This window comes from Chiloscyllium punctatum, chromosome 40 (genome assembly GCF_047496795.1).
Source record: "Chiloscyllium punctatum isolate Juve2018m chromosome 40, sChiPun1.3, whole genome shotgun sequence".
Classification (NCBI taxonomy): Eukaryota; Metazoa; Chordata; class Chondrichthyes; order Orectolobiformes; family Hemiscylliidae; genus Chiloscyllium; species Chiloscyllium punctatum.
The window spans coordinates 54,914,605-54,937,189 of record NC_092778.1 but is presented as its reverse complement, the minus strand read 5'-3'; the positions used below and the strand labels follow the sequence as shown (position 1 = coordinate 54,937,189).

Genomic DNA, 22,585 nt, shown 5'->3' with positions numbered 1-22,585 from the left:
AGGATGTGGAAGCTTTGGAAAGTGTTCAGAGAAGATTTACTAGAATGTTGCCTGATATGGAGAGAAGGTTTATGAGGAAAGGTTGAGGGATTTGAGGCTGTTTTCGTTAAGAGAGAAGACGGTTGAGAGGTGACTTAATTGAGACAGACAAGGTAATCAAAGGATTAGATAAGGTGGACTGTGAGAGCCTTTTTCCTTAGATGCTGATGGCTAGCACGAGGGAACATAGCTTTAAATTGAGGGGTGATAGATATAGGACAGCTGTCAGAGTAGATTCTTTACTCAGAGAGTAGTAGGCGTGTGGAATGCACTGCCTGCAACAGTAGTAGACTTGCCAACTTTAGGGACATTTAAATGGTCATTGGATAACCATATGGATGACAATGGAATAGTGTAGGGTAGATGGGCTTCAGGTTGGTTCCACAGGTCGGCGCAACATCGAGGGCTAAAGGGCCTGTACTGTGCTGTAATGTTCTATCCTGTACAGAGGGAAGCTGTATTGTTATGTTAGTGTAAAAAAAACAGAACCCAGGAGCAGAGTGTCTGATGGGTGCAGCTCCAACAACACTCATGTAGCTTGACTCCATCCAGGCCAAAGCAGCCTGTTTGATTGGAGCCACATCTGCAAACATCCACTCCCTCCACCACAAATGCTCAGCAGCAGTCATGTGTACTATCTGCAAGATGTCTACAAAGATCCTTAGACAGCACTGTATAAACCCATGACTACTTCCATCTGGAAGGATAAAGACAGCAGATACGTGGGAACACCACCTTCTCCTCTAAACAACTGACCATGCTGACTTGGAAATATCTCTCCATTCCTTCACTATCACAATCCTGGAATTCCCTCCCTAATGAAATTCTAGATTTACACCAAATGGTAGGTCAAGAAGGCAGCTCACCACCACCTTCTCAAGGGGAACCAAAGATAAGCAATAAATGCTGACCTAGCCAGCAACACCCACGTCCCTTGAGTAAATTGTATCATTGTCCCACTCTCTTTGAAGAGGCTGATATGGTTGTCAGGGAGTAAATGGCTGCCTGCTGTGCAGTAGGACTTCGTGAGTATTGCAAAGTCGTTGAGCAGACAGGACATTGTCATTTTATTCTGGGACCCAGCTTCATGCCTGGCCACACCAATGAGGTGAAAGTTTACACACTCAGCATATGGTATTCTGGTATGGCCTTAGTGTCCCTACCTTGGGTCTAGAAGGCCAGGATTAAATCCCATCTGCACCCAGAGAGTGTCATAATAACTCACTGTCGGGGTTGATTAGAAAATACCTACGCTGTCAGCATAAGGGCCAACGGTAGGGTCCGCTCCATTCTGGGTGGGTAGGGATTCCAGGATAAACTCAAGATGAAAGATAATTAGTTGTGAACACTGAGGGTAGTACTCCACTATCCTGTCAATAAAAGTGCACATCTACTAAGCAAACTAGACTGCAGCTTTCCTCTGAAATTGATGCAGAATAGATCTTGCACTTTCCTACCTAATGCTCCATCACATCTGTGAGGGCTTGAATTATCATTACAGGAAAGATGGAGTATTCAATTTCCCCATCTCATTGATTTGGGAAATAAATGTGGCTTAATTAGGTTTTTGTTTGAATCATTAAATACCCCTAGCTAGCTAGTGAAATGCATAACTTGCTGCGGCAATGTTTTGGAGCATGAACATTTCTCAGCGTGGTTGGGATTTGGCAAGGTACATGTAAAGATCTCACGAGAGCCATTTATCCTTCAGTGGCCGCAGGGCCTGTCTTCCCAGCTGTTTGGTTTGCCCTTTGCTCTCTGCTGAGTAGTATAAGTATTTTTTCTTACACGTTGCTCCTCATGTAGCTCATTGAGTCGGACCTGAGGGGGATTAAACCTACTTCAGCCCTTCCCTATTGAGAGACACCAGCCCCACCCCCAACCCCCAGCAACCCAAAAGCCACCTCCCCACGTTCACATGAGTGCTATCTGGAAACTGAAGGGCTGTTGAGTTTTCCGGAGGCTGGTAGCCATCATTCCCACCAGGACGAGTGGGAAGTGGACCCAATGGTTAGGAATACCATAGGGTCTTGTACCATCAGCAACAGCCAGGAAACACACCGAAGCCAAAGGTATCCTGTCACCAGTTAAAAACCTCACTGTCGCAATTTGAGTAAGCAATGTTGCAAAGACAATGCAGTTGAATTTTGTGTTGCCAAAGGAGGTTACTCCTTCATTTCAGTGTTGGTGCATTGAGTAAGCAACAAGTGTAAACACTAAAAGATAGCATGACTGAATCGAGATCACCCCTCAACAGCTACTTGGGGATTGAGAATCGGGAATCAGTTATCGGGAATTGGTTTAGCTCAGTTGGCTGGATCAATGGTTTGCTGAGCAGTGTGATGCCAACAGCATGGGTTCAATTCCCATCACTGGCTTGAGGTAGCCATGAAGGGCTTTCCTTCTCAATCTTCTCCCTTGCCTGAGGTTTGGTGGCCCCTAGGTTAAATCAGCACCAGTTGCTTCCCTCTAACAGGAGAGCAGCCCTTATTGTCTGGTAAGACTATGGTGACTTGTGGATTCCCTTTAAGCACGCGGTTTCCAAGTGCACATTCTTTATTGTCTGTGCACTACATGAGGTTGACGAGGTACATCCAGCTGCTGAAGAGGGCCCCACACTGAGCCTGAACACAGTTCTCCCAAACATACAGTGAGAAAGAAGCCTAGAAGGCTGAAGAAATTCAGTGGGTCTGGCAGCCACAAAACCTCCAGCTTGCCCCCTCCATCCTACATCACCTCCCCCATCATTATCACCTTCTCATTCTTCCTCACCTCATGTCCATATTTAGTTTTGTTTCGAAAGTATCCATCTTATTCACTACAACCACTCCACGTAATAGCAAGTGTCTTCTTCTTCTTCTTGGGCGGGCCTTTCAGATCAAGGTTGACTCACCCCTCCCCCCAGCTCTGGTGCTGTGATTCCTGAGGAGATTAGATTGTCCAATGGGAGAACTGTGTTCAGGCTCAGTGTGGGGCCCTCTTCACCTGCACATGCCACTGAGTTGGGAGAGAGCGAGGGGAAGAGAGGATAATGGGGAGGTGGGATTCTTGGGCTTTTGCACGCTCCTTCATGGATACTTCTTCTCCAGTTAGGGCTGGATGTTCCCATGGGTTGGAGGGGGTGGGTGGCCTATTTACATTTTTGTCAGGGAGACCCTGCAAATGCCCATGAAACGTTTCCTGTGCACCCGGTAACCACTCAGTGAGCCAAAGCCAGTGTGAGATCATTCAAACTGAATATTGATGACCTCAACCGATGCATGCTACCAAGATTTGTGGAGAGGTTGGAAGCACTGTTCCAGATGTTATACATTTACATACAGTTCAACGGCACGATGGCTCAGTGGTTAGCACTGCTGCCTCACAGCACCAGGGACCCAGGTTCGATTCCAACCTCGGGTGACTGTCTGTGTGGAGTTTGCACATTCTCCCCGTGTCTGCGTGGGTTTCCTCCCTGTGCTCTGGTTTCCTCCCACAATCCAAAGATGTGCAGGTTAGGGCGAAATGGCCATGCTAAATTGTCCATAGTGTTCAGGGATAGGTAGGTCAGGTGCATTAGTCAGGAGTAAATGTAGAGTAATGAGGAATGGGTTTAGGTGGATACTCTCTGGAGGGGTCAGTGTGGACTTATTGAGCCAAAGGGCCTGCTTCCACACTGTAGGGTTTCTAGTTCTAATTCTAAAGAATCTAAATACAGAGCTCCCACAACTGAGAGACAGTTACCTTTAGATGAGGTAAAGATAGAGATGCAACTCTCTGAGAATAGGAGTGGTCCAGCTAGGTAGAGTATGGGCACTCAGTGTCCAGAGGACCCTTGATAGACAGGATCCCTGATGGGATACACAAGGGGATAGGATCCATACAGGGAGGCAATTGCCTAGTGGTATTATCGCTGGTCTGCTAACCCAGAGACCCAGGTAATGTTCTGGGGATCTGTATTTGAATCCCACCCATGGCAGGTTGTAAAATTTCAATAAAAATCTGGAATCATGAATCTCATGATGATCATCAGTCTGTTGTTGATTGTTGGAAAAAACACATCTGTATCGCTGATGTCCTTCGGGGAAGGAATCTTACCCTGTCTGGCCTCTGTGTGACTTCAGACCCACAGCAGTGTGGTTGACTCTTAACCACCCTCTGGGCAATTAGGGATGGGCAATAAACGCTGGCCCAGCCAGTGACACCTTCATCCCATGAATGAATGAAAAAACAACGAAAGGTCACCATGAAAGTAGCATTGTCCTTAGATGCAGCGTGATATAAGTTACTGTTGGAATTTATTCAGAGCATCGAGCTCCAGCGTCTGCATGAAGAGGTTTCTTTCTTGAGTCCCCTTATTTATTGGTGCCTACCTTATATGTATGACCTGGAGTTTCAGAGTCCCCCTCAGGTGGTCATGTGTCTGTGTCGGCCGTGGTGGGAGTGGGGCCTACACGCAGCGAGGACAGGAATTGGAATCCACCAGCTCCTAAGGTTGGCAACTGGAGAAAGCCAGGCCTGTTTCTCACCACTCCCCTCCAGCAACAGTCGAGTATGTTGGCAGAGTGAGGGGAGGTCTGGATTCTTTCAGTCCTTGCCCCCCACTACACTCTGGCCTTATCTTCCTGGCGCACTTCAAGCTGGGGGAAGTGTCAGCAGGCCTTCTGGGGTTGAGTCCTCCCAGGTAGTCAGCCGTGGTTAGCTCAAATTTGTCAATACAAGCCTCAGCCAACACTCTCGACAAACCCATAGCATGCTGTGTCCTGATGGGCCACATGGCCTGAAGGAGAGAGAGGGAGGGGGAATGGTTGCATTTTTAAAGGGGAAGCTACACTTCTGAAATTATCAGGACCATGTGATAAGACCTTGTGTGGGCTTTTGCCCGAAACATCGATTTCAAAGCTCCGTGGATGCTGCCTGAACTGCTGTGCTCTTCCAGCACCACTAATCCAGAATAAGACCCTGTGTGCCCATGCTGCCTTAAGAGTAGTGTTTCTGTCCTCCAGCAAATATGCTATTAATGTTTACATTTTAATCCAAATTTGCTTAAACTGCTGCCTCTCAGCGCCAGAGAACCAGGTTCGATTCAAGCCTCGGGCAACTGTCTGTGTGGAGTTTGTGCATTCTGTCCGTGTCAGTGTGGGTTTCCTCTGGGTGCTCCAGTTTCCTCCCACAATCCAAAGATGTGCAGGTTAGGTGGATTGGCCAAACTACAGGGATAGGGGTGAGATGCTGTTCGGAGGGTGGATGCAGACTCAATGGGTCAAATGGTCTCATTCTGCCCTGGAGAGATTCCACGATTCTCATTGTGCCGTTTTTGTCAAGCGAAAGGCTTAACATTTCTAAAATACCTTCCATGGCCTCAAGACATTACAAAATGCCTACCAGTCAACAAGTTTGAAATCTAGCAGCTGTTGTAAATGTAGGAAAGAACCAATTTGTCCACAGTAAGCTCCCACAGATGTGATAATGTCCCATTTTGTGTCATGAGGCACATTCAGCAACACCAGAAGACCAGAAAACACTTGAAAGGTCTGCTTGTGCAGAAATGTCTCGGGTGCTTTGGTGTAGTTTCTGAAGCAGGTCATGCTGACTTGAAATCTTTTATGCTCCAAGAGGAGTCTCGATAGAAGCCTTGGCTTGTACGTGATCAGTATAAAATAATAAGCCTTAACCCAGTGCTGCTATTGGCAGTTGTACACCATTGGCATCAAGGATCAACTTCAGAAGCAAAAAGTGAGCCCCTTTCCTGAGCTGGATCTCAGTCCTTCCTGTTATAAATCTCAGTGATTTTTGATGTGAGTCTCAGTGGCCCCTGTTCATAGAAGCAGATAATAGGAACAGGAGTAGACCATACACCCCTTCAAGCCCGCTGTGTCTTTAAATATGACGATAGCTGACCATCCAGCTCAGTGTCTTGTTCCCACTTTCTCTCTTTGATCCCTTTTGAGTCCTAAGAACCATCTCCTTCTTGGGAAACAATCAATGACTTGGCTTCTGTGGCAGAGGATTCCACAAGCTCCCCACTCTCTGGGTGCAGAAATGTCTCTCATCCCTGTCCTAAATGGCCTACCCCATATCATTAGACTGTGAGCCTCTCCACCCTTGTTGCCCATGGTGATTGTATTAATCGTATAATTATTTCCCTGTGCAAATTTTCCAGAGTTGCCAAACTGTGTTGCCTCCGGGAGTTTTCCAGTATGTGTGAAGAACTGTTGTTTGTTTTGCAATTGTCTCAAAGTTAGTTCTTTTTCTAAAAGCTGTTCCTTCTTCCCAAGGATACTGTGTCCTGGGTTTTTTCCAGAGGGGTCATAAAACCACCCAGGATCCGAATCGGCTGGTTTGGTATAGAGATGGAAGGGTTTACTGACAGGCCTTTTGTTCATCCGTAAACAAATGAGGCTTCAGGCCTCATGTTTTAGAAGTGACCTGTATAATGAAAGGGAAGTGGTCAGTCCTGGAAGCTGAATTCTTTTTAATGAGTTCTGCAGAGGTGTGTGTGAAGAAAGGCTGCTGACGCCAGTCAGTTGAGACTGGAGCTTCTCTCTCTTCTTCTGCTCTTCCAATCTGGAGCTGTAAGCCTCTGTTTCATTATTACTCTGTGTTTAAGGGGTTTGTTTATTGGGACTGTTGCATATCTTCGGAACAGTATAATTAAGTCTAGTTTGGATAGACTGAGGTCTGCGGGTGTTCTGTATTTTGTTCTTTCTGTTTCATTCCATCATTTTGTGAATAAATTTTTGTCTGCTTTAAAACCTGGTAGTCAACCTAGCTAACTTACTCCAAGTAATTTTCACTGTACAATTACCCGAAACAATTAACAAAGTTATGGCCTGGGCTACCTGCTGAAGAATGTTTTGAGTGGTCTGGACTAGTCCATAACACAATGATGTTGAATCACAGTAGTTTTGCAACATAGGAGTAGATGTGGGCTATTCAGCCCATCGAGTCTGCTGCTCGATGAGGCCGTGACTGCTCTAATACTCCTCAACTGCACCTTCCTGCCTTTTCCCCATAACCCTTGAATGCCTTACTGAATAAAAATGTTTCTATCTCAGCTTTGGATGTACTCAATGATCTAAGACCTTACTGTGTGACTCAGCGCACCAACTGAATCACTGTCAAAAGCCAAGCCTTATCCATATTGGGAGAGTTTACATTTTGACTGTTTGCTGAGTGCAACTTCATCAAGAATGAATTTGCTCGTGCAAGAGATCATAGCAAAATGCCACAATTCCGTTGCTGTGTTTCCGTAAAATCTGTCCACCAGTTCCTCATTTTGAAGTCAGTGTGTCTTTTTAATATTCGTATGACAGACTTTGAAACCGTCATTCAGAAGCTTAATAATACAAGGTTCTGACAGTTATGACATAAACTTCACATACAGCTTTTCTATTCTGTAAATGTATGTATGTGGCATTATCTTGATGAGTTTTGTTTGCAGAATGCAACAAAACTAGTAGCCCAAGGTGTAAGTGCTGCAGGTGAGAAATCTGCACATTGCGTTCGCAGTGGTGAAAGGCTTAACTTATCCTTGAAGATGTTCAAGAATGAGGTTTAGCCATTAATGGTATTCAGGGGGTATGAGGAGAAACCATGTTCTGGCTACTGAGATAGAGGACCGTATTGAACAGCAGACCAGGCTTGAGGGCTGAATGGTCCACTTTGGCAGAAGTGGGTACTGCAGATGCTGGAGATTAGAGTCAAGATTAGAGTGGTGCTGGAAAAGCACAGCAGGTCAGGCAGCATCCGAGGAGAGGAGAATCGACGTTTTGGGCAAAAGAAGGGCTTTTGCCCGAAACGTGGATTTTTCCTGCTTGTCGGATGCAGCCTGACCTGCTGTGCTTTTCCAGCACCACTCTAATCTGGTCTACTTTTGGCTCCTAGTTTCCTATTTTTGACTTTTCTATTCCGTTCTTAACAAAAAATGAGTAAAGTATGAGGAACTGGTGACATATGTGTTTGAATCCCACTTTAGCAGAGAGTGAAATATGAACTTATTAAAAATCTGGAATAAAGAGCTGGCCTCATATTAACTATTGTTGTAAAAAACTGTTTGGTTCACTAATGCTCTTTAGGGAAGGAAATCTGCTGTCCTTACCAGTGTGACCAACATGTGGCACAGCAATCCGGTTGACTGGCCCCTCTGGCCAGTTTGGGATTAGCTGCAAATGTGGGATTTGCCAGCCATGCACACATCCTATGGGTGAATTTTTTAAAAAGTTACCAAGTGCCACATTCCATATTATTGCTGTTGTTCCTCCCAGGGATGAGAAATTTCTGCCAAATTGTGGATTTTCGAATTTTTCGTTTCAGAAATCCACCATTTGACTCTTCTTTTTACTTTCAAACCTCAAGCTGTCGGTTGCACTGATTAAACAATGGATTTATCGTTGTCCCATGTACCGAGAGACAGTGAAAAGTGCTACTTTTGGGCTGTGGAGGCCAAGTCTCTGGATACTTTCAGAAAGAGTTGGATAGAGCTCTTAAGGATAGTGGAATCAAGGGTTATGGGGATAAGGCAGGAACAGGATACTCATTGAGGATGATCAGCCGTGATCATAATAAATGGTGGCGCTGGCTCGAAGGGCAGAATGGCCTACTCCTGCACCTATTGTCTATTGTCTATTGTCCCGTACAAAGTACATCAGGATAGCAGCACACAGCGCAGAATACAGTGTTACCGGTGCAGAGAGAGAGAGATCAAAATTAATATTCGAGAGGGAGAAAGTGAGGCCTGCAGATGCTGGAGAACAGAGTCAAAAAGTGTGGTGCTAGAAAAGCACAGCTGGTCAGGCAGCATCCAAGGGGCAGGAGATTCGTTGTTTCGAGCATAAGCTCTGCATCCTGATAAAGACCTTCTGCTCGAAACTTCGATTCTCCTGCTCCTTGGATGTCGCCTGACCGGCTGTGCTTCTGCATTAAAATTTGAGAGGTCCATTCAGAAGAGTCATAACAGCGGGGAAGACAGTTCCTCTGAGCAGTGGCTGCAGCATTTAAGCCTTGCTGAAAACAAAATATACTGAAAATCACAGAGGGTCAGGTGGCATCCATGGAGAGAGAGGAAACATTTCGAATCTCGATGACTTTTCATCAGAGCTTTTAAAGTTTGGGCAGCTTTGTGGGCAGTGTTTTCAAACATATCAGCAGTAAAACGGATAGGGGACTATCTAAAGTTCCTGTTCCAATTCCAATCGGTACAATGCCAGATAACACACAGTTTACTGTCTATATTTTTGATGAAAGTACCAAGTGACCGTTTTATAAGATTCCTTGGGGGCATCACAGGGTAGATGTTGAGAAGTTGTTTCCCCTTTGGGACAGTGCAGGATCAGAAGGCATAATCTCGGATTAAAGTTTCCCCATTTAAGGCATGAGGAAGATTTTTTTTCTCTCAGAAGATAGTGAGTTGAAGAGTTATTCATTGCAGAGAGCTAACGAGCATGGGCCGTTAAGTACATTCATGGCTGAGAGAGACTTTTTTTTTAACCAGGGAGGCAATCAAGAGTTATTGGGAAAAGGCAGGAAAGTGGAGTTCAGGCTGATCAGATCAGCTGTGATCTGGTTGAATGGCAGGGCAGGATCAATGAGCTGAATGACCAACATCGGCTCATGTCCAATGCAATTATTTTGGTGCCCTCCACCCTTGCAAATCGGCTTTCAGTTTGAAACCTAAGATGAAAAATACATACGTCCTCACAATTTTCATGTGCTGAACGTGTATAAAAGATACATTTCAGTTAAATAAGGGAAATATTTATGAACACGCTATCTTTCTTATTTTTGTTCACTCATGGGACGTGGGACATTGCCAGCTTGGCCGACGTTGATAGACCATCCCTAATTGCCCTTGAGAAGGTGGGTGTGAGGTACCTTCTTGAATCGCTGCAGTCCACCTGCTGTGGGTTGACCCACAATGCCCTTAGGGAGGGAATTCCAGAATCTTGACCCAATTACAGTGAAAGGGTGGCGATATATTTCCAAGTCAGGATGGTGAGTGGCTTAGAGGGGAACGTCCATGGGGGTTGTGTATTTATTGCGCTCATCCATCTAGTTGGTAGTGGTCCTCGCTGGTAGAAGGCGTTGCCTAAGGATCTTTGGTCTAAGAATTTCTGCAATGCACCTTGTAAATGGTACACACTGCTGCTACAAAGTGTCAGTGGTGGAGGGCGTGGATGCTTTTGAATGCGTTGCAAATCAAGTGGGCTGCTATGTCATGAATGGTGTCAAGCTTCTTGAGTGTTGTTAAAGCTGCATTCATTAGATAAGTGGGGAGTGTTCCATCACATTCCTGACTTGTGCCTTGTAGATTGTGGACAGGCTTTGGAGAGTCAGGAGGTGTACTATTCAATGCAGTATTCCCAGTCTGGCCTGCTGTTATGGCCACTGCGTGTATATGGCTAGTCCAGTTCAGTTTCTGGTCAGTGCTAACCACAGGATGTTGACAGTGGGGAGTTCAGTGATGGTAACACCATTGAATGCAGGCACAGGAATAGACATGTTTATAGTTAATGGCTCCCCAGTCATTGTTCCCGTGAAGAATAGTTCTGAGCCTGAAATAACTTAAGTTGCATTTAACGTTTAAGAATACACATTACTTCAAGAAATTGTCAGAAGGATTTAATGGTGGGTTAGAACTGCCTTTACCAATCCACAACTCTCAGCAGCTGGACACATGCAGTTGTATTTATACAGAATTTACTCCAAACCAAATCTCACCTTCTGCCAACAGGAGCATACAACATTAAATAAATGGTAAAGACTGCAATAAAACAAGCAGAGAGCACTGTCACTGCCATGGATAACAGTGACAGGGTGGTGCTAGGTCTCAGTCAAGTTAGAAATGTATTCCATTCCCCACTGATTCAAATTTAACACTGACAAGAACATCACAATAACAGCATCTCCAAATTGTATCGGAATCCTCAATATCTCCTTGTAGAACAACTTGTGGTTGACTACATGTCCCAGTTGACTGCATGACTGGGCTGTCCTTTACAAAATGTTTCTAAGTGTATTGGCTATGACCTGTCCTCACCCTTCCACGCTCCTTCGGTGGACCTGCACTGGTTTCACGGAGCATGGCTCCTTTGAGTGTAGAACTGGCAAAACGTGGAAAGTTCACACAGGTATTGAACATTGAGTGAAGCGGTCGTGAGACAGCAAGGAAAGATGGAAGGGAATGTTGTTTCATGCTATTTTTAAAGACCTACTATTGAAATGAAAGTATTATTGGTGGAGGGTAGCAGCAGAAGAAGGATGCCAATAGGGGGGGGTAGGTGTTTGTGTGTTTGTGTCAGCATTTGTGTGCATGTGTGAGCTTGCATGCCCATTTATCGATGTATGCATGTGCATTGGTAGGTGTATGTGTGGCTCATGAGTGATTATGTGTGTGTGCTTGTGTATATCCTTTGAGTATGAGTTGGGATGTCATGTTGAGGTTGTACAGGACTTTGGTGAGGCCTCTTCTGGAATACTGTGTCCAGTTCTGGTAACCCTGTTATAGGAAAGATATTGTTCAGCTGGTGAGGGTTCAGAAGACATTAACCGGGATGTTGCTGAGTATGGATAATTTGAATTATAAAGAAAGGCTGGATTCACTGGGACTTTTTAACTGGATCGTAGGAGGTTGAGAGGTGACCTTATAGAGGTTTACTACAGGAGTAGAGATAGGGTAAATGGTAGGTGTCTTTTTCCTAAGATGGGGGATTTTAAGACAAGGGGGCATATTTTTAAGATGAGAAGAGAGAGATTTAAAACAGACATGGGGGCAATTTCTTTTAAACAGAGTGGTTCATGTGTGGAATGAACTTGCTGAGGGAGTGGTGGATGTGGCACAGTTGCGATGTTCAAAAGACTTTTGGATAAAAACACGAATTGGAAAGATTTGGAGGGACATGGGCCAAGAGCAGATAGGTGGAACTGGTTTAGTCTGGGATTATATTTGGCATGGACTGGTTGGACTGAAGCGTCTGTTTCTGTGCTACATGATTCTGTGTGGGTGCGTAATGTGTGTTTGTATGTGTGTGTATGTACTCCACTGTGCACCTGTCTCATTCACAGACTGAAACACATCATTTATTCTGACACTCCCAGTCAGAATTGAAGGGAAGCTGCATTGTTCGAGGCATTTTAAAAAATATATTCACTCATGGGATGTGGGTGTCGCTGGCTGGGCCAGTATTTATTGCCCATTAGAGGATTTTAAGCCAAAGTCAAATCTGGCCACATATATTGGTGCAAAAGGTCTCAGCACATTTATCCCTTAATCAACAATTACTAAAAACAGATTATTTGGCCCTTAATCCAATCAGGATTTACAGGAGTGCTTGAGCTGCCGTGTTTCCTATATTGCAACATTGACTGCAGATAAACAGCGGTTCAGTAATTGTTCAAATAAGAATGTGTGACATAAACATGGGTTATTTCTTCCATGCTTAGTAATATGGTGCATTTTGAGATCCTGATACAATTCCAATACAATTTGATCTTTGACCTGGGAATCGCTATCTTGATTGTTCAATAGAAAATTTACTTCATGCAGCAAAAACTGTAAAACCATACTGTAGGTCACCTACTGCTAGCTTCTGCAAACAAATATTAACATGCTTTCTGAAAATTTACCTCGACTTTAGTTATGTTCTGCCTTAAGTTGACTCATTTGATTCCGTGGCAAACACTTAACCCTCCAGCCCGCCTGTGTCAAAAATCACTCCTGGGTAGTTACTTTGCGATTACGCTGGATAACATAAAGCAATCCATCAAGCATGAACACAGATGAGTGATGTATTTGAAAGAATATATATTATCTGTGTACATCATGATAACTCACAGAAGATTTGTCAAGAAACAATGGAATTGTTTGTCCCATTTGTATGACTTCTGCCCCCAACAAAACTGAAGTTAGAATTAAACTGGGATTTTCATTGCTAGAGTGATCTGTTTACACATTCAGTGGCCAGGCTTTGATTCAAAGGATACTTCTCAAATTCAAATTAAAACCTCTGATAAAAATATTTAATCTTCAACACCAACTGTTCATTGGTAAGATGCATAATTAGAAATCCCCAATAACAAGTTTGGTCTTAACCAAGAGCTGAAATTGATCCATTCTTGTTCATTATTAATATGTTCAAAATGTTCCTCTTATATTTATACTTGGGAAGTTAACAACTTGAACAGATACACTAGAACAAGAGAGGTCAAGGAAAGCTTGAAACTTAAACACACTTAACAGGTTACACACAACTCCATTATTTTCCAATCCTGTCTGAATCTTGGATGCTTTTCAGTCTTGGAATGTCAAGCCAATATATTTTAGTAAATGCAGGGTTGATGAGTGAAGGGGATTAGGTCTCACCAGAAGAGTTTTGGATGAGCCTGAAGGCTATGGAGGGTGGGAGATGAAAGGTGAACGTGGAGTGTGTTTGTCAAGACTGGGGGAAATGAAGGTATATATGAGATCTACTATTTAACAGTTAGCTACATTGTGCTGCTAGTTTATTGAAGGGGGTTGCTGGACAAGACGTACTTTTGGATGTTCTGTTTAGTTTAAAGTTTGAGGAGGAATTTGATTTTCATATAATTTTCAATAATTATGCATTAACTTGACAACTTGTAAATGTTTTCATATGTTAATTAATTTGAGAAATGGAGCTATACAAGAAACAGCTGGGATGGAGGTCGGGGAGAGTTGGATGACAAAATAGACTAGACACTAAGTTATTAGTTCAGAGAATGGAGTTGGAATCAACCATGACTGACAAACCAACCATGAGTGACAGGATATTTCTTCTTAAATTATTGACTGTAATTGCCCTTACATGAAATAGGTTTCTAGTGAATGCAATCCCTTAGCATAGAGTCATGGAGGTTTACAGCGTGACTCAAGTCAGCCCAACTTGTCCATGCCATCCACTTAATCTCATCTCATTTTCCTGCCTTTGATCCATACCCCTTCATAGCTATCCCATCCATATACCTGTCCAAATGTTTCTTAAATGACAAAATTATACTTGCCTCCATGTTCCAGACACTCAGCACCCTCTGTGTGAAAATATTGCCTCTCTGGACCCTTTTGTATCTCTCCCCTCTCACCTTAAACCAATGCCCTCTGGTTTAAACCCCCCCCCACTACCCTGAGGAAAAACTGTTGGCTATCTACTTATCTATGCCTCTCATGATGTTATAGACATCTATAAGGTCACTCCTCAGCCCTTCACACTTTTCATAAAGCCGCAGGATAACAACAAAAAGCTGCTACTTTGATGTGGCAGTGGGTTCATTCCTGTGGATGGGGCTGTACCATGTTATGACGAACACAGTATAGTCAACATTGAAGCTTACCATACCAGCTTTGGAAAGGCTGCCCCAGGGGATTGAAACAGAAGAAAAGTGTTCTGTTGCTCAGCATCAATATCCCTCACATAAATAATCTTGCATGATTTTTGAAATGTTATAGAGAAATTTAAATATAAAGTCTGTTTCTCAGGGTCAGAGAGAGTGTACAGAAGTTAATGTGAAGTTATTACACTGCTAAGCTTTCAGATAACGCCTCATCCCACAACGTGATACTTTCTCATGGCGTTTGACAGTGAGAGAAGCAGCATAAAGTAGAGTAAAGATTCTTGCAAAAGCGTGGTTACAGTAGAGATTGCAGACTATTGGAACATCGAGAGCGCACCCTGACATTAACGTGGATTTTCATGCAAAATTATACATATGAAAACTCCAAAGTCAGTTTCAGTACCGAAATGTAAATGAATGCTGACAGTTCCACTTTGATTATCATAGTAAAGTCTGCACCGATGACTTTAAAGCTCCAAAAGTTTGCTCCTAATTAATGATTTTACAAGAGCAATGCAGAAATGCACTATCATATTTAATATACGTGTGATGTTCTTGAGACTAGTTAGAAATGGATTTGAAACACTGGATTTTCTTCACTGTACATATTACACCATTGCTTTTCTGCTTGTAATGTATATTTCACCTGTCTGACCTTCCTGATGTATTTATTTTTAATTATTTTTCATCTAGTCATTGAAGAAAAAGGAGTAAAAATGAATCTGACAGTTATAGACACGCCGGGATTTGGTGATCAGATAAACAACGAGAACTGGTATGTTGACTATTTCCATCAGCCACTCTTGTTAGTTTGTCGGGGGAGGGGGGATGTTTAACACCAGAGGGCATAGGTTTAAGGTGAGAGGGGAGAGATACATAAGAGTCCTGGGGGACAATTGTTTTACACAGAGGGTGGTGAATGTCTGGAACAGGCTGCCAGAGGGAGTGGTGGAAGCAAGTACAATTTTGTCATTTAGGAAACATTTGGACAGGTACATGGATGGGATAGATATGGAGAGATATGGACCAAACACATAAGTGGAATGAGACTTTTGTCTGTTTAAAAGATTTCAAGTGCTCTCCAGTGATTTATTAATTGTAGCAATTCAGCACTTTGTTTTTATTTAACGTATTTGTCTCACCAATCTGTTCAGAGATCTCATTACAAAACTCTAGAGCAGGTGGGACTTGAACCTGGGTCTCTCGGTTCAGTGCCACTAGATCCATCACTTTACACCACCCAAATCATTGTTCAAAATTCAACTGCCTGTAAAGGACAAACAAAGTCCTGCCTCCTCCAACCTCTCCAAAGGACAGGTTAACCACTGAAGCCAAACATCAATCTGCCTTATCCAATAGAAACAATTTCCATTCCAACCATGGACCTTCTCAGGGCTGAAAGAAACACTCTTCTGAGTGAAGTGATGAATCATAAAATATCTTGTGGCACAGAAGGAAGTCACTCTCAGCTCATTCTGCCCGGAACAGCTGAGAAATGAGCTACCCCACATAGTCCTGCTGTCCAGCAGTTAGTCAGGAGCCCTGCGTGTGACAGCAGTGCAGGTGCACATAGAGTCATAGAGTATGGAAACAGAACCTTTGGTCCCCATCCAGACACCTTGTGTGAGGTGGGAGTTTCTGCCTCTCACACCCTTTCAAGCAGTGCGTTCCAGACTCCACCCTCTGGATGGAGAAAAGACTTCTCTTCATGTCCCCTATAACCCTCCTACTAATCACTTTAAACCGATGCTGTCTAGTCACGGGTAAAGCACTTCAATGAAGTTGCATGGTCCGGAGTGAATTGTAATGTTTTAAGTAATGGAAGTGTTGCACTTGTGTTGATTACTAGTTCTGTTGCAAAATAACCTTCTTAGTCTCTTGAAATACAAACTGCCCATGTTAGAGAGTAGCCTTTCTTAATGCAACGTTAGTGTTTCTAGCAATTATGAGAGAGAGAAAGCTAGGAAATGGCACACAGGATGTGGCCATCAGGGCTCGCTGACTGATATCAAAGGATGAACTGTCTTAAATGCCTGATCTGCAAGTCTGTCATCTAATCAGATTATCACTTTCAGCCTAAAACCCCAGAGTAAAACATTTGAGCATTTGTCTGCCAGATAAGCATTAAGGAAAGTATTGCTCTGAGAAGCTGGATAGATTAGTAACTGCTGCCTTTCCCATAGCATCCCAGCTGCACAGACAGGGAAAGAGAGCGGGAGGTCCAGGAGATATAATTTGTGAATTGATGATTCGAAGCATTATCGACGGTTTGATTTCAGTCATTGTATGAACAACTTCCAAACAAACCCTGAGGTGATTTAGTCAGAGCTGAGGAGTGATTTAGTCACCTTTCCAGATGAGGTCCTGAGGAACCGTGACTCGCGACTGAACCTAGAGACGTTTGTAATCAAATAATCCTGTGTTACAGCTGGGAGCCAATTGTGAAATACATTAATGAACAGTATGAGAAGTACCTCAGGGAAGAGATTAATATTAACCGGAAGAAGCGAATTCCCGATACTAGAGTACACTGTTGTGTCTATTTCGTGCCTCCCACTGGACACTGGTATGTACTGTTTGACAATCCTCTCTTAATAACTGTTCTTAACCTTCTGAATGGCTTATCAATTTGGTGCCACCCAATGTTTTCAACATCATGCATTAGCATTCTTTGGGATTTTTGCATCGGATCTTAAAGATGTGCCTGCAATGCATTTCCTATTGCACTTCAGATGTCCAACTGTTCTGTCAGGACCTCAAAACAAAAAGATACCATTTTGAAACAACAGCTTTAATTTGGAATGTACAAAATTTATCGGGCAATTGAAGTAACTTAATAGGCTCGGGAATCAGGAGCTCTATCCCTGACTGACCTCGCCAATCAATTTACTGACCTGTACTAGTGTTTGCTGAATTTCAGTTGGGTCAGCCTAGGCTCAGTAATGTCACCTCAGATAATTGTGGTTCCTGTCCCACCTTCGAGAGATGTGAGAAAATAATTTTGTCTGGTTGTCCTGCTGCTTGTTCCTGAGGCCTTCACTTCTGCCCAATAACAGTTCCATGGTCCTCTCAGTCCCCTGTGTTTTTCCGTTTAGGAATGCTGTGCAATGAAGTGGATATGTTTATCATTGTTTTTAGCATCATTGTTTAACTTATGACTTACCTCCGATTCTCTGGGCTTTAACCCCTTAGGCTGGGATTCTGTCTTTTCCAAATGACCAGGGACATCCATCTCATATAATTATCCGGACAGTTCGCAAATTCATGGTGGCCAGAGCAAATATTATTGTAATAACGTGTACTATGTTAATATATAACAGGACCAAATTCTAATTCCCAAAGGTGCAGTAGGCGATACACCATTTGGGAGTGGGGGTGGCTGGGATATTGGACAGTGAGAGATTATGTGGTGGGGGGGAAGAGATAAAGGGAAATCAGAAATGCAAGGGTGACACAGAGACATCAAGAATCTCCCTCATTGATTGGATGCACATATACAACTGGGGAAGTTAGAGATGAAGGATTTAAGTTACAGCCCTTCCTCCCTCACTCCATCTCTCTGCTGCCTCTCTCTGATGCTGATTCTCAGTGCTGTTCACTAGCAAAGACTTATCCCATTGTCTCGCTCACACCCTCCCTCCCGGTACCCCTCTGCACACTGCTTCATGCTGAGATTGACTTGCCTTTTGTACCACATCAACCAAACCCTTTGTGAACAGGCTGCAGGGGGAGGGGGAGGCATCTCATCAGTCGCTTGCCCCAACTCTGAGTGTTGTCGCTTGAGAACCACGTCACGTTCATTTCCCTCGGGTTATTTCAGGTGACCTTTTGAAGCTCACGCTAGACTGTGAACCTTGAATCTTAACTGCCTTTGTGCAGTGCTGAGGGGTATCTGCAGTGTTGACTGAGGAGCCGCTAAAGCAGGGATCAGATGGATGTAAAAGATCACTTTGTAGAAGAGCTGACTTCTCCTGATGTTGGTTTGTATGTACATTATTGTAACAAAAGCTGTAAAACTGTCCAAGATTCAACTGATTTATGTGCTTGCACACACTGATGATCCTAAAATGCACAACTAAGGGTTAATCCATTTTGACATAAAAGGAGGCAGTGGGACAGCATGGAAGGAGACCATTCAGCCCATTGCATTTCTTCCAGCCTTTTGAAGTAGTCCTTCTCCCTTGCCCTTTCCCCATAGGCCTTGTTTCCCTTCAAGGCTTTTATTCAAATTTACTTTTTTATTGAAACTGCTGAAACGTGATGATAATTTCTGAAAAAAAATGGGGGAAGTATACGAAACAGTGTTGATAAAACTGTCGCAAATCATCTATCCTTTTTCATTAGCTTATCCCTCCAGCTCTGTAGGCAAATGAATTACAGGTGGATATTTGTACCATAGATTGCTGAGCCAAAATAGCTAAGTCTGGAATTTAATAAGTTTTTATTTGTGAAGGCATCTGTGAAGTATCTATTTAACACGTCTTGCTTCTCTACAATTTCATCACGGCCTGCCCTTTAAAGGATTTGCCTGTTCTTTACAGCCCTGTTTAGGACCAGTACATGCATTTGAAAGTAAAATTGAGTCCCTCTCTTTGCCAGCTACATCTGCCTTTGCGAATCCTGTTGCCAACTTTCACGTCATATTTTCCGCCTGCTCCCATATTGATGGCACACTGCCAAAAGATTGCATTGCAAAGAGTTCACTACGAATTTGTATTCTCATGAGAGTGTTTTAAACTGGATTCCATCTCCCTCCGTTGCTTATGTACCAAGTGGGTTGATGGTCTTCAGGCAATGGCTAGAGGATCTGAACGAGGTACAAAGTTGTTTCAGTGTTTGAGAAGTCAGAAAAGGGAGAGTAGAAGTGATTATACTGAATTGTAGAATCCTTACAGTGTGGATGCAGGCCATTCAGCCCATCCTGACCCTCCAAACCTATACCTGCATTTCCCATGGCTAACCCAACTAATCTGCATAATTCGTACTGAGGGAGGAAACCCATGCGGTCATGGGGAGAATGTGCAAACTCCTGGTGGACAATCACCCAAGGCTGGAACCAAACCCAGGTCCCCGGCGCTGTGAGGCAGCAGTGCTAACCACTGAGCCACCATGCCACCCTTCAAAATGACTGGAGGCTTCATGGTGTTGAATGCAGAGGGTGTCATGTATAGTAGGTAAGTGCAGCTCTTGAAGGCACTGCCTAGAACATCCAGAAAGCTTTCCATTCTATTTTACATAATGCTAAACAGAAACCCAATTAAAAGCTCTGGATTACAAAGATCCCGCTGATGTTCTTTATCAATGAAATCACTAATTTGTAGCAGTCAGACTCAGTTCACCCTTGTAGACCAGATGGAAACCCATGTTCTTGTCCACGCCCCTCCAGAATAGTCAGCTTGTTCACGATATTGGAGAGCCTTTATGCTTGAAGATGCGGCCCAAGGAGCCCAATTCAATTCTTAGCCAAGAGGTGGGACCTCCAACAAGTTGGAACTCCCTCAGTGCTCTGATGCCTCTGCATTATGTACTCAAAGTGTTCTGCAGAAAATTATACAAAATACACAACATAATTAAGCATCTTTTAAACCAAAGAATTCATCAGAAGAGAAAAAGTTTAATAATAAAGGCGTGTCATATATACTCCAGGTTTAACAAATGCCTACCTGATTGTAGCTCTTCTGATTCTATCTCTAATACTCCAGCAAATTAAATGCATAGCACAGAACATCACAGAATGATACAGCACTGCAGGCTATTTGGCCTATCCTGCCCATACTGACACTTTGACTGGAACTCCCTGCCTCAGGTGATGAAGTTGGTGAATATTTTATGACGGAGGTAGATACTTTCTTATTAGGTAGGAGAATCAAAAGTTATCAGGGATAGATGGGAATGTGAAACTTGAAACACAGTCAATCAGCCATGATCTTACGGAAAGGCAAACCAAACTCAAGTGGCCGAATGGTCTAACTCTGCTTCTGTGTCAAAATTCAGAGGTCCCGCAGTCTTGCCCAATTCTTTACGCTTCAAGGGTACCATGTGGAAGGTATTTTTGAACAAAAATGTTGCAGATTGTAACAACATTTTAGGTATTAAAGGCTTCCTCATGGCTTCTGTGCTTTGTTCTCCAATTTCCTTAATTCTGTGCCTTCAGGTTACTTGCCATTTCTCCTTATTTCATCTCTGAAAATCCTTCATGCTCTTGAACTCCTACAACAAATCTTTCATTAGCCTTGCTATACTAAAAGCAACGACTGCAGTTTCTCTAGCCTTTTCACATAATTTAATTCAATTATCCATGACATCACCCTGGCAAGTCTCCTTTGCACACTATCTAAGGATTTGACATCCTTCCTAAAGAGTCGTGTCTACATTTGGTTGCATAATCCACTTAGGGTCTAGTGCTAAAGGATTTTTGAAAGAATTTTTCACAGGATGTGAGCATTACGTGCAAGGTCAGCATTTATTGCCCATACCCAATTTTAATGTGCTTGAGAGGGGGATGGTGAGCTGTCTTCTTGAACCACAGCAGTCCCTATAGTGGAGGTAAACCCATCTTGCAGTTAGAGTAGGCACTCCAGGTGTTTGACTCAGTGACAATGAAAAGACTGAACAACGTATTTCCAGACAGGACAGTGTGTGACTTGGAGGTGAACTGTCTGGTGTCCACGCGCATTTGTTGCCTTCGTCTTTCTCAATGGCAGAAGTCAGGAGTTTGTTTGTTTTAATTTTATTCATTCATGGGATGTGGGTGTCAGTAGCTAGGCTAGCGTTTATCACCCATCCCAAATTACCCAGAGAACTGTTAAGGGTTACATCTAGGCCAGACCAGATAAGAATGACCATTTCCTTCCTAAAGGATATTAGTGAACCAAGTGGGTTTTCCCCCCAGCAATCGCTTCATGATGGTCATCATCGGCTACATAATCCACTTAGGATCTAGTGCTAAAGGATTTTTGAAAGAAGTTTTCACAGGGAATTACTAGCAAGGTCAGCATTTATTGCCCATACCTTAATGCCAGATTTCATTTTATTGAATTCAAATTCCAACAGCTGCTATGGCGAGATTCATAGCTGGGTCCCCAGAACATTGTCTGGGTCTCTGTAGTAATAGTCTAGTGATATTGCCACTAGGCCATTGCCTCCTAATGTTGTTGCCGTGGTGGGAGGCCTGTTGAGTTGCAGTGCATTTTGTATATCATAACATTTTTCTTGCCCTTGTTCGCGATACATTTACGATTAATGCCAAAAAAAATCCAGTCTGCCTATTTAACTACTTTCTTAACTTGTCCTGCCATGATCAAAGGCTGGTGTCAGTTAACCCCTGGCTTTACTTACTCCTCTACCTCTGTCTTTAAAATTGTACTGTCTGGTTTATATCACTGCTATTCAATGTTCTTGCATATGCCACCTCTCACTCCTGTGCATTAAGTTTCATCTGACATGTGTCTGATCTCCATCTGCAAACTGAATTTACGCTGTGTACACCCAAGTCCAGCTCACTCATATATATCAACAAAAGCAGTGGTCAGAATACGAGAGGGGAAGGCAGCAATGCATATGTACTCCAGCCCGAAAACAACCAATCACCATTAATCTTTGCTTTCTGTCCCTTCTCCAATTTTGCATCTACACAGCTACTGACCCGCTAATTCCATGAGCTTAAAATTGGCAAACAAGTCTGTTACGTTAGAATTCATCAAATGCTTTTTGAAAGTCTGTATATACAACGTCAACCACAAAAATCTCATCCACTATGTAAGCATAGAGCTAGCACACCTGAAAAAAACAAATATTGCAGTTTACTCCCTCAGAAAGAAATGTCAAGGATTAAGAAAGTATATTTTATTGTAATATCAGAAAGGTAAATAATTGAATCACATCTAATGAAAATTGCCGCATCCTAATTGACAAGCTGTTATTGTCTTGTATAATCTTGGCACTGACTTAAGATCAGGAGCAAAGGATACGTGTTACCCTCTGAAGGTTGTGCCTGCCTTTATCTTGTGCCCTTTTAACATGGAAGCTCAAATAGTCTTTGAGCGCTTCAGTGACTTTGAGGATGGCAATTTCAAAGGAATTGAACCTTGTTGAACCTAAAGCCTTATCAGTGAAAATGGCTAGAGGCTAAAACTTGTCAGTGCTATTTCACAGCCTTGTTTAATACTGAACATCAACTCAGTTACCCAAGAATGCCTGTTTGTAGCCTTTCAGGCCACCC

The 22,585-nt window shown here is 43.2% G+C and overlaps 1 protein-coding gene across 7 annotated transcripts in view; it reads left to right on the top strand.

Moving 5' to 3' along the window:
• LOC140464628 (neuronal-specific septin-3-like) overlaps positions 1–22,585 on the top strand; it is a 408,811-nt gene that overhangs the window by 339,144 nt on the left and 47,082 nt on the right. For all 7 annotated transcript variants that reach the window (XM_072559949.1, XM_072559956.1, XM_072559954.1 and 4 more), the window contains 2 exons: positions 15,058–15,139; positions 16,793–16,930. In XM_072559949.1, coding sequence (XP_072416050.1) covers positions 15,058–15,139; positions 16,793–16,930 — 220 coding nt within the window. The remainder of the gene's footprint in view (positions 1–15,057; positions 15,140–16,792; positions 16,931–22,585) is intronic.